The 12,475-nt window shown below is 40.1% G+C and overlaps 1 protein-coding gene across 1 annotated transcript; it reads left to right on the forward strand.

Annotated features, from left to right (window-relative positions):
* Positions 1 to 180: 180 nt before the first annotated feature.
* Positions 181 to 11,983, forward strand: gata4 (GATA binding protein 4). Its single transcript, XM_055885139.1, has 5 exons — positions 181 to 1,121; positions 7,946 to 8,112; positions 10,482 to 10,689; positions 10,781 to 10,914; positions 11,133 to 11,983. The coding sequence occupies exons 1-5, from the start codon at positions 596 to 598 to the stop codon at positions 11,256 to 11,258; spliced, it is 1,161 nt and encodes a 386-aa protein (XP_055741114.1). The 5' UTR covers positions 181 to 595; the 3' UTR covers positions 11,259 to 11,983.
* The last annotated feature ends 492 nt before the right edge of the window (positions 11,984 to 12,475 follow it).

Below are 12,475 nucleotides of genomic sequence, written 5' to 3' on the forward strand. Positions count from 1 at the left end.
AAAAAATATATTATTTCTCAGTTGCTTCACAAAAAATTATAGGCCTACGTATGTTACATTGTAGGCCTACTTGTATTTTATTGTTTTGGATTACATATTTAATCACATCTGAGAAATATGCCGTTGATCTTCTGGTATTTACAAAGACAATCTCTTTAATCGTATGATCTTCTTCAGGAAACAATTCAAACTAAAGCTGGGGTAGAGTAGGCTTCAGTAGTCACGGTGAAGGGTGGGTCGAGAGAGAGAGAAAGGTAACGTTAGAGAGAGAGAGCGCGAGAGAGAGATGATAACATGAGAGCAGGAATATTGCCCATTACTGTGCCTCGGCTTCCCACTCCTCTCCTCTCTGGAGAGATGGTTATTCTCGTATTGTAGCCTACACTAGGCTATAGTCTATTCGGCGAAGAAGAAAATAAACTATTTGAAATGGTAGCTTATGTTTGACTACATGACAAGAGTCCGTTTAAAGAACAAGTTGGAGAGAAGTTCTGTTGGATTACCAGCATTCATTCACACGTTAGCGAGGAGCCTGTGGACACAGCTGCTATCATAACCAACTATCAACGCTGATGGTCACCCCAGAGGAGCAGATATGTACCAGGGCATAACCATGACAACCAACCACGGACCCTCGACGTACGAGACCAGTTTCCTCCACAATGCCTCCCCCACAACCTCACCGGTGTACGTGCCCACGACCCGGGTCACCCCCATGATCCCCACGCTGCCTTACCTCCAGACACACGGGTCCTCGCAGCAGAGCAACCCTGTGTCAGGCCACTCGGCCTGGGCGCAGCCGGGTTCCGAGTCGGTGCCCTCCTACAACACCGGCAATGCGCACCACCCTTCGGTTTCCCCGCGGTTCTCCTTCTCCACCAGCCCACCTCTCTCATCCGGGGTCGCCGTAGCTCGGGAGACGAACACGTTTACTAGTCCGCTCAACATCTCCACCAACGGGAGGGATCATTACGGGACGCGAAGCCTCGGCGGGTCCTACCACAGTCCGTACCCGGCCTATATGAGCCCAAACATGGGCGGGACGTGGGCCACGTCTCCATTCGACAGCTCCGTCCTGCATAGCCTGCAGTCCGGGGGCCAGACACGGCACCCCAACCTAGGTAAGACAGGTGAAAACATGGTCAGAAATATCCACCATTAACATTTTCGTGTCAGGTTTTCCATTATCAACAAATGTTTTGCTAACAAAATAGCTTTCAAATTCAGATTAAGACATTGCCAAGAGTAGGCCTATATGTCAGTTGTTTCATTACTAGAATTAAAGCTATTGGTAAACGTCATACTTGATTCAGTACGTTATTAGGCCTATCCAAAGGTCAACACTGAACAGCCGTTCGTTAAACTGTGCGTAACAATATAGGCTATATATCTCCACATGTGTATCCAACTTTGAACATGTATATATTTCAAGTCTTCCGGATATAATGTTATTCTTTTAACATGGTTTCCATCAAATGAAAGCCATACAAATAATACAACCCTATATCACCGAAACACTTGTATAGGTCTCATTACAGCCTGAGTCATGATAACTTTAATCAATGGTTTGAAATAAACAGAGTCAATCCATTGCTTGAACACGTTGGGAGGGTTATATCGTATGAGTAGCATATCCTACGAAATTTCTATCATTTGTTATTGTTTGTCATTTTTTATATTAAAGAATACTAATAGGCCAATGGGGTAGATAGAGATAGGCCTAGGGCTCGACAATATTGCACATTGGGGCATGCATTGGACAAAAATCTAACTGCATAGCCAGCCCAAGGCATTGCATTTTATGGATTTTTTGTTGAAGAAAATATGTTTTATTCCTGTTAATTGTAGGATATAGGCTATAGTATGAGTCTTTACCATTAATAAATGATAAAGTGTTTTATATATATTTCCACACTATGAGATTGAAATAATACTGTGAAATTCCCTGTTATTGTAAGAGCTGTTTGAAAAGAGCCTGACATTTCAGACTGTTTTGGTGGAAGTTTGGCCTTCCATGGTGATATCACCATGTGGTAAATTAGTTAATAGACCAATAAGAAAGACATTTCCTAACATCTCTGCCAATAACAGCACATTTTCTGTTTTCCCCTCCCCACTCAGACCACTCCCACCCAGACAGTCCTCGCAAAATTCTTGCTTGAGAAATTGTTCTTCGCTAAGAAGCTTATTTTTTAAATCATTTTAATTGAAAACAATCAAAGTAAGGTACTTCATTGTTACCCAGAAATGATTTGATATTGAGATAAAAACGGCTGCATTGGACCTTTAAAAAATCCACATTTGTAGACCTACAAACATTCAGGGAATTAAAATCTTATTTTGACAATCCCCGCGTTTCTCACAATAATTGTTATATATTTACTCTCTTCTGTCCGATAGCTTATTTATCATTCACAGACGCATTCGTTCTATTAGGAATTTCTGCATCCTATGTCGATGGCAGATTAAAATAACCTACATAAATCAAATGTAACATTTTAAAAGAAGCAAAGGGAAATGTTATTACATTATAAATCAAATGTAACATTTTAAAAGAAGCAAAGGGAAATGTTATTACATTATAAATCAAATGTAACATTTTAAAAGAAGCAAAGGGAAATGTTATTACATTATAAATCAAAGCAGGCTAATTCCACCCAGTTATTATCAACATAAATTACAGATTGCAAATTTAGAAGTCATTCACTTCGGATAATAAGTGAATACATTCCAAAACGATGATCCCTATTTAGCCTACCACTTTGTTAAAATTAAATGTATATGAATTTAACTATTTAAAAAAAAAAAGTAGCCTAGGATACATTTATTTTATTTCAGTCATCTGCCACAAACGACTCAAAATGAAAACCTAATACACTTTTAATTCTACCTAAACTGATATCGCAATTCAACCGATAAGAATTTCAATAGCAGACCACAAGATGAATGGATGTCTGCTACATTTTGCATGGTACATCAATCAGAAATATCAAATAGTTTTAGTTTGGTCTCATGTTCATGATATTAAAACGCACGCTACGCACGATGACACAACTGCATATAGGCCTACAAAGTTTAACGTCTCATGTTATTGGGAATACAATAATGGTATAATTATGTATCACTCTTGTGGTGCAGATTATTCTATTTAAGAATGGATATAACCCTATCATCACAAATGAAAACTGAAGCAAGAGGCGAAGCTCACGGAAAAACCATGGGACAGAACGCCTCTTGTTCATCACAGAGAGAATCAAAAAGGGTCAACAAATATGAAACACGATTCAACTTATAGATAAAATATCAGAAGAAAAAAATTCCACCATTACCATTTCTAATTTAGAGTGCAAGTTGAGGCCAGTTTATTTACAACCATTTACAACCATTGACTGCCCAAAACTAACATTTAGTTATAAGATATTCATAAGCCTATTTTAATCGGGATATTGTGATCCTACAGAAAATGAAGGTTGATTCTCCCTCCTGACTAGTTCAGTATGATTTGCTGCAGGTGGTTGGGGGACTTTAGTTCACACTGAATGATAAGACTGAATTCCACACATTGCAACTGGAATGGAAATCGCTCTGGTTACAATGTGTGTCAGAAACTAGGCAATATTTACATGTCAAATAAAGTCCAGGTAAAAACCACTACTTACTGGTCTGGTGGTGGGAGTACACAGCGTAGACCTACATTCATTACTGATCTAAACTCTTCCAAAAGGGCTCTTTGTCTGTCCCAATAGAATAAACCTTTTTGCTTCCATATTGAATCCTTTCAGGATCCATGTAGAACCCTCTCTGGAAAGGGTTCTACATGGAACCAAAAGTTTTTTTTTAAGGGGTTCTCCTATGGGGACAGTCAAATAACCAATTTTTTCCTAAGAGTGTACTGAATGTTAGATCTATAGAATATTACTATACACTGAACAAAAATATAAACGCAACATGTAAAGTGTTGGTCCCATGTTTCATGAGCTGAAATAAAAAATCCCAGAAATGTTCCATACGCACCAAAATATTATTTCTCTAAAACTGAGTGCACAAATTGGTTTACATCCCTGTTTGTTAGCATTTCTCTTTTGCCAAGATAATCCATCCACCTGACAGGTGTGGCATATCAAGAAGATGATTAAACAGCATGATCATTACACAGGTGCACCTTGTGCTGGGAACAATAAAAGGCCACTTAAAATGTGCCGTTTTGTCACACAACACAATGCCACAGATGTCTCAAGTTTTGAGGGAGCGTGCAATTGGCATGCTGACTGCAGGAATGTCCACCAGAGCTGTTGCCAGAGAATTGCATGTTCATTTCTCTACCATAAGCTGCCTCCAACATTGTTTTAGAACATTTGGCAGTACGTCCAACTGGCCTCACAACCGCAGACCACGTGTAACCACGCTAGCCCGGGACCTCCACATCCGGCCTCTTCACCTTCGGGATCGTCTGAGGGGGGGCTATGCCCTCCAAGGCCCACCCATGGCTGCACCCCTGCACAGTCATGTGAAATCCATAGATTAGGGTCTAATGAATTTATTTCAATTGACTGATTCCCTTATATGAACTGTAACTTTAACTTAGTAAAATCGTTTAAATTGTTGCATTTTGCATATATATGTTTGTTCAGTATATTTGGAAAATGTCTTCCATCTTAGACTGTGATGGGTTTCTTGCTTTGGACCTTATGTGATATAGTAAGACCATCTCTTTTTCTATGGAGCTGTCCACATGTGCACTGATCTATGGCTGAGATAATGTCTTTGCTCCAATCCACATTTTTACAATCACTCCCATTGGCAATCTTTCCTACACAGCCAACCACGGATAGAAGTAGAAACCAAACCTGTATTTAGATTTCAACACAGGAACAATAACATTGCAAGGTACCATGATTATATCAAAACAAACTGCTATCCTATGAGCTCTCCAGTGTAGATACTTCCGTTTTTCAGATAACACATCGATTTAATGCAACCCTCTCACCTCTCTGGGTGCTGTTGTACTTCAATCCAAACCCATTACTTTAGACTGAGTTTTTCAGGGCTCTACTGTGGAAGAGAGAGTGAAAGTCGCTATTGTTCCAGAGGTGGACTGAGTGAGAGGGAGGGAGAGAGGAAAACTCCCCAAGACTCAATTTTCCTGTGATAAAGTACATGAAAAAAATCCCAATATCAGATTAGATCAGCTATATTAAATCCTTACACATTACCTTCTGGAATATATTATACATGAAAAACATCCCAATATCAGATTAAAGCAACTATTTAAATCCTTACACGTTACATTCTGGAATATATTATACATGAAAAACATCCCAATATCAGATTAGAGCAACTATTTAAATCCTTACACGTTACATTCTGGAATATATTATACATCTACGTGTAAGGATTTAATATAGCTGATTTAATCTGATATTTGGATGTTTTTCATGTACTTTATCACAGCAAAGATGCTTATTAGTGTAACTTGCAGTATTTGAGCGAAAGGCCTATCATTGCGGGCTGTGCTTGATTTTATTCGGTGTTTTGAATGTAATCACATCAGCAATTTACAATGATAAAATCACATAAATTCTAAACATAATAGTAAGGCCTTCAGTTATGCTCTTGAGGGATATACAGGATACACATTTCTTGTCTATAGTGGTAAAAAACAATTTGGTGCCAATATGGCCCATCAGGGGAAGCAGAGTAGCACATGGTGTCGTACTATGTGTTGCAAATTGAGATCCGCACACAACGCTCATTGATATCAGTGCATGATTTACCCAAAAGCTTGAGGTACATCTGTGGATCTGAAGTTAAGATTCTTCCCCAGGGAGACGGTTTTCACTACCATTGAATTCCATTCCGATTCCATTCCAATTGAAAGGTGTTTTTCTCATAGACTTAAGACTGATAAGCTCTTCAGAAAATTGAAAGAACCAACAGCAATATGTAAATGCTACATTCTGTTATTATGAAGACTTCGTGGGACAGGGTTATATTGTGTTCAGATGGGACATTGAAATAGACACTTTAAAAAATATTTGACTCTTGACCTTATAACACGGACTGCCGGTGCTGACATTTCTCAACGATAGACCCACAGAGATAACGATACTTTGTGACATTCTGTGAGATTTATACACATGGATGTGCATATATGATCTTCATTTGATCACTCTTTTTTTGAAAATCTAACAGAACCTCAGAAGTTTCGTGATTTACATAATTAACTGAAAACCCACACTAACACATGGCTATATTATATTAACAGTATTGCACTTTTCAGTGGTGTAAAGTACTTAAGTAAAAATACTTTAAAGTACTACTTAAGTCGTTTTTTGTGTGTGCTATACTTTACTATTTATATTTTTGACAACCTTTACTTTTACTTCACTACATTCCTAAAGAAAATAAAATACTTTTTACTCCACACATTTTCCCTGACACCCAAAAGTACTTGTTACATTTTGAATGCTTAGCAGGACAGGAAAATGGTCCAATCTACGGATTTATCAAGAGAACATCTCTGGTCATACCTACTGCCTCTAATCTGGAGGACTCACTAAACACAAATGCTTCGTTTGTAAATTATGTCTGCGCATTGTAGTGTGCCCCTGGCTATCCATAAATTTAAAAAAAGTAAGAAAATTGTGCCATCTGGTTTGCTTAATATAAGCAATTTGAAATTATTTATACATGTGCTTTTACTTTTTATACTTAGGTATATTTAAAACCAAGTACTTTTAGACTTTTACTCAAGTAGTATTTTACTGGGTGACTTTCACTTTTACTTGAGTCATTTTCTATACTTTTACTCAAGTATGACAATTGGGTACTTTTTCCAACACTTACACTTTTCATGTAGCTTACTTTTGGGCAGCTAACAGCCTGACCACCAATCAAGCAGGATTATGAACTAAACTTTCAAATCCTGTTGATGCAGGATTATTTTGCTGTGACAATATAGGTCAAATTTAGATCCTACATCTGTTCCTTAGCAGTTCTTTTGTCTATTGTCTTGTGTTTCTGCCATGTGTCGGCTAGCTTCTACCCGGCCCAAGGTTGCCCTTCCCTGCACTGCTGTAGCTCTGCTTTGTTGTCAACCTTGAAAGAAGTCTGCCTCTACCTCCAGATATCAGCCTACACACATTCCTTAGAAACAACCCACTGAATCAGACAATACATCTATAGTTTTAAACACTGTTTAATTTCAATTGACCCATACATTCATGTTTTCCAAATGCCAAATGTTGTGTGATTATATGAAGTATATACACAATATAGTTAGATACTGCATCTGACAGAGTGGTTAAGTGCTGACTGGAGATAACCTGTATGTGTGAGAGAGGAGGGGAGAGAGAGAGGGAAGATTGTATTTATCAAACGTCATAGTATCTCTATAGAGATTGTCCATTTGTATAAGATTAAGCTCTATTCCATCTCTATTTCCAGCCTAGCCCTTTATCAAGGGAGGAGCTGTCAGATAAGGAAGAATTCCAGACCTCTATGGAGTAGTGTGTTAGTATCATAGAGAATGATAGAGGCCTCTAGTGGCCAAAAGGCTGTTTTAGCATGTTGAGCACCATTAAGGGCTTCCACCATGCTTCCGCCATTTTAAAGTAGTCAAAGTAGTCAACTGGATGAGGATTCTATGGGTTGTAGCCTCAATGGCGCTGCTCATGCTGTCACAGATGCTATAAGGGCACAGATATAACGATTAGTCTTCTATCTAGCTCTATGGTTAGTATGACCAGGAGGGAGAGAGCACCGTCTTCTGGTCAGGAGTTGTCACTACACTAGCATCCTCTGAGTTGACTTTCAAGACTGGATAAACTGTTTGATGTTATTCTGTGATTTTAGGTTGTTATGTAATGTTTAGGTAAGCAGTGTTTGCATTTATTTTCCAAAACCTCTCTCTCTCTCAACTCTCTCCTCTCCTTCCCTCCAACAGAGCTGTATGATGACTTCGCTGAGGGGCGTGAGTGTGTGAACTGTGGGGCGATGTCCACCCCACTGTGGAGACGGGATGGTACCGGCCACTACCTGTGTAACGCCTGTGGACTTTACCATAAGGTGAATGGTATAAACAGACCCCTCATCAAACCCCAAAGACGGCTGGTAGGTGACAAGACAAGAGTTCATCTTCAACATATAGTACACACAAAAAAGCATGACAGTAGCATTGTCTCGCTTTCTGTATTTCTCTCTTTCCTTCTCTCCCAATCTTTCTACTCCACTTTCTCTCTCCCACCCACTCTTCTTTCTCATTCTGTATGTGTGTAAATACAGACTTTTTGTAAATTGGTGCTATTCTCTGTTTATTATCTATGCATACTTACTTTAACTCTACCTACAGTTGAAGTCGGAAGTTTACATATACCTTAGCCAAATACATTTAAACTCAGTTTTTCACAATTCCTGACATTTAACCCTAGTAAAAATTCCCTTTCTTAGGTCAGTTAGGATTACCACTTGATATTAAGAATGTAAAATGTCAGAATAATAGTACAGAGAACTATTTACTTCAGCTTTTATTTCTTTGATCACATTCCCAGTGGGTCAGAAGTGTACATACACTCAATTAGTATTTGGTAGCATTGCCTTAAATTGTTTAACTTGGGTCAAACGTTTCAGGTAGCCTTCCACAAGCTTCCCACAATATGTTGGGTGAATTTTGGCCCATTCCTCCTGGCAGAGCTGGTGTAACCGAGTCAGGTTTGTAGGCCTCCTTGCTCGCACACGCTTTTTCAGTTCGGCCCACACATTTTCTATAGGATGGAGGTCAGGGCTTTGTGATGGCCGCTCCAATACCTTGACTTTGTTGTCCTTATGCCATTTTGCCCAACTTTGGAAGTATGTTTGGGGTCATTGTCTATTTGGAAGACCCACTTGCGACCAAGCTTTAACTTCCTGACTGATGTCTTGAGATGTTGCTTCAATATATCCACATCATTTTCCTCCCTCATGATGCCATCTATTTTGTGAAGTGCACCAGTTCATCCTGCAGCAAAGCACCCCCACAACATGATGCTGCCACCCCTGTGCTTCATGGTTGGGATGGTGTTCCTCGGCTTGCAAGCCTCCCCCTTTTTCCTCCAAACATAACGATGGTCATAATGGCCAAACAGTTCCATTTTTGTTTCAGCAGACCAGAGGACATTTCTCCAAAAAGTACGATATTTGTCCCCATGTGCAGTAGCAAACTGTAGTCGGGCTTTTTTATGTCGGTTTTGGAGCAATGGCTTCTTCCTTGCTGAGCGGCCTTTCAGATTATGTCGATATAGGACTCGTTTTACTGTGGATATAGATACTTTTGTACCTGTTTCCTCCAGCATCTTCACAAGGTTCTATGCTGTTGATTGAGTTGCACATTTCGCACCGAAATATGTTCATCTCTAGGAGACAGAACGCGTCTCCTTTCTGAGCGGTATGACGGCTACGTGGTCCCATGGTGTTTATACTTGCGTACTATTGTTTGTACAGATGAACGTGGTACCTTCAGGCATTTGGAAATTGCTCCCAAGGATGGACCAGACTTGTGGAGGTCTACATTGTTTTTCAGAGGTCTTGGCTGATTTCTTTTGATTTTCCCATGATGTCAAGCAAAGAGGCAGTGAGTTTGAAGATAGGCCTTGAAATACATCCACAGGTACACCTCCAATTGACTCAAATGATGTCAATTAGCCTATCATAAGCTTCTAAAGCCATGACATAATTTTCTGGAATTTTCCAAGCTGTTTAAAGGCTCAGTCAACTTAATGTATGTAAACTTCTGACTCACTGGAATTGTGATACAGTGAGTTATAAGTTAAATAATCTGTCTGTAAACAATTGTTGGGAAAATGACTTGTGCCATGCACAAAGTAGATGTCCTAACTGACTTGCCAAAACTATAGTTTGTTAACAAGAAATTTGTGGAGTGGTTGAAAAACAAGTTTTAATGACTCCAACCTAACCTACAAACCTCCGACTTTAACTGTACATGTACATATTACCTCAATTACCTTGACCCTGTATATAGCCTCGCTATTGTTATTTTACTGCTGCTCTTTAATTATTTGTTACTTTTATTTCTTATTTTTTACTTATCTATTTTTTACTTAAATAACACATATTTTCTTAAAACTGCATTGTTGGTTAAGGGCTTGTAAGTAAGCATTTCACTGTAAGGTCTACTACACCTGTTGTATTCTGTGCATGTGACAAATAACATTTGATTTGATTTTACATGGTGGATTTCATTTGATTCACCCTCTCTCTGTCGCTCTCTCTATGTCTGTCTCTTTCTTTCTCTCTCTCTCTCTCTTTCTTTCTCTCTCTCTCTCTGCTTCTCTATCTCTCTCTGTTTCTCTCTCACTTTCTCTCTGTTTCTCTCTCTGTCTCTCTCTATCTCTATATCTCGCTCTCTCGCTGTTTCTCTCTCTCTCTTTCTTTCTCTCTCCCTCTCTTTCTCTCTCTCTCTCTCTCACTTTCTCTGTGTGTTTCAGTCTGCGTCTCGAAGAGTGGGTCTGTTGTGCACTAACTGCCACACCACCACCACCACACTGTGGAGACGCAATGCAGAGGGAGAGCCTGTCTGCAACGCCTGTGGTCTCTACATGAAACTACATGGGGTTCCTCGTCCCCTAGCCATGAAGAAGGAGGGGATTCAGACCCGCAAACGCAAACCCAAGAACCTCAACAAGTCCAAACCTGGTCCGTTTGTGTGTGTGTGTGAATGTGTGTGTGTGTGTTTGTGTGAGTGAGTGTCTGTGTGTGTAAAGTAAGCATGGTCTCTGTGTTTTAGGGACTCCAGGCATGGAGGGCCACACCCCCAGCAGCACTCCCAGTGCCCCTTGTAACTCAGAGGAGCCTCGCCAGATAAAGACAGAACCAGAGGCACTCAGCCTGTACTCACACCACCACAACACACACACACAGGTTAGTCAATGAACTCTCTCTCACACACACACACACACACACACACACACACACACACACACACACACACACACACACACACACACACACACACACACACACACACACACACACACACACACACACACACACACACACACACACACACACACACACACACACACACACAAACACACACACACAAAGTTCTTAGCCCACCTGTCTTCCTGTCCCTCCAGGTTTCGGGCCTCCCAGCATATATAAATGCCCAGGGTGGGGCCCTGCCCCTCAAGCTGTCCCCTGGGGGGCACGGTGGGTCCTCGGGCTCCAAGAACGAGCCCTGGAACAGCCTGATCCTGGCCTAAGACAGAGAGGACCACCGCTGACTTCTCACACCGAGCTACACACAGCACAGCTACTGTACCTGCCTTTCTGAGCTCCGGCACTAAGTTAGGTCTGGAGCACAGACACACAGAGCCAGCCGGCATAGAAAGATGGGAATTAAACACATAAGGAGAACTGTTCAGGTGCAGATACACATATCTATAGAACCAATGACAAAAGAAGAGAGAAAAAGTGAAGCACACATAGCAGGCCTTGATCGCACTCCCTCAATTACCCCGTGCTCACGGGAACCTCCAATGTGCGAGGGATAATATAGGACAAGACAAAACAATCCTCTGTTTATTCAAAGTGATTTGATTTCCTTTTACCCACTCGCCGGACGTCACTGTTGAATGAACTCCATGGACTTCATCACTCTGTATAGTGTGATTGCCTACTGCAAAAACAATGCTGTCAATCACCTTTTCCTAATGTATTATTACTAGCTACTATGACATTTGCATCCTAGTCATCTATACTGTGACTTTTTGCTTTGATCTTGTGTATTTAAAAAATATACTGTCATCTCTTACTGATTAACTACCTAGCCTGGCTACTAAGCTGCGTGTGATGAATGGGGCATGGATTTAGTGGCACATACCGCCCTCTGTAGATTATAGTGAAATTGTGCACCCATGAAAGGGGTATGTTCCTACAAGCAAGAACTTTAAAAGATTATCCTTCCCAAAATAATTGTAGTAATCTCTGATATTTCCATGTCTGTTTATTTCAGTGTAATTGGGTAGGTTCTACACCCTGGTATTTATTCTACTGAAAACAAAACCAGTATTTCATTCAAGAGACAAGCATTTGGAAGCAAATACTGTTAACAAAACATATACTTTAACTATAAAATGTTATGCCTTAATTTGCTTGTAAATTGCAGGGGGTAACACACACATTTGGTATGGTAAATAGAGGAGCATTGTCACATGTAATTGACCATGAAAATATGAACATACATTTCTATGTAAAGACTTCACTCCAGTATAATTGTATAATACACCATTGTGATATACTGTAAGTACCCTTAAGAAGCCCAACTACACAGTGAGAGATGGCACCTGTATCTCCATGAGCTCGAGGTGCAGTAACTAACACTGTACTTGATGCCCTTCCTTAGCGTGCACCTGTAGCTGTACTGAGGAATGTAATAAAGACAAGCATTTTCACACATCATTGTTATTATACATATTAC

This window comes from Salvelinus fontinalis, chromosome 27, assembly GCF_029448725.1.
Source record: "Salvelinus fontinalis isolate EN_2023a chromosome 27, ASM2944872v1, whole genome shotgun sequence".
Classification (NCBI taxonomy): Eukaryota; Metazoa; Chordata; class Actinopteri; order Salmoniformes; family Salmonidae; genus Salvelinus; species Salvelinus fontinalis.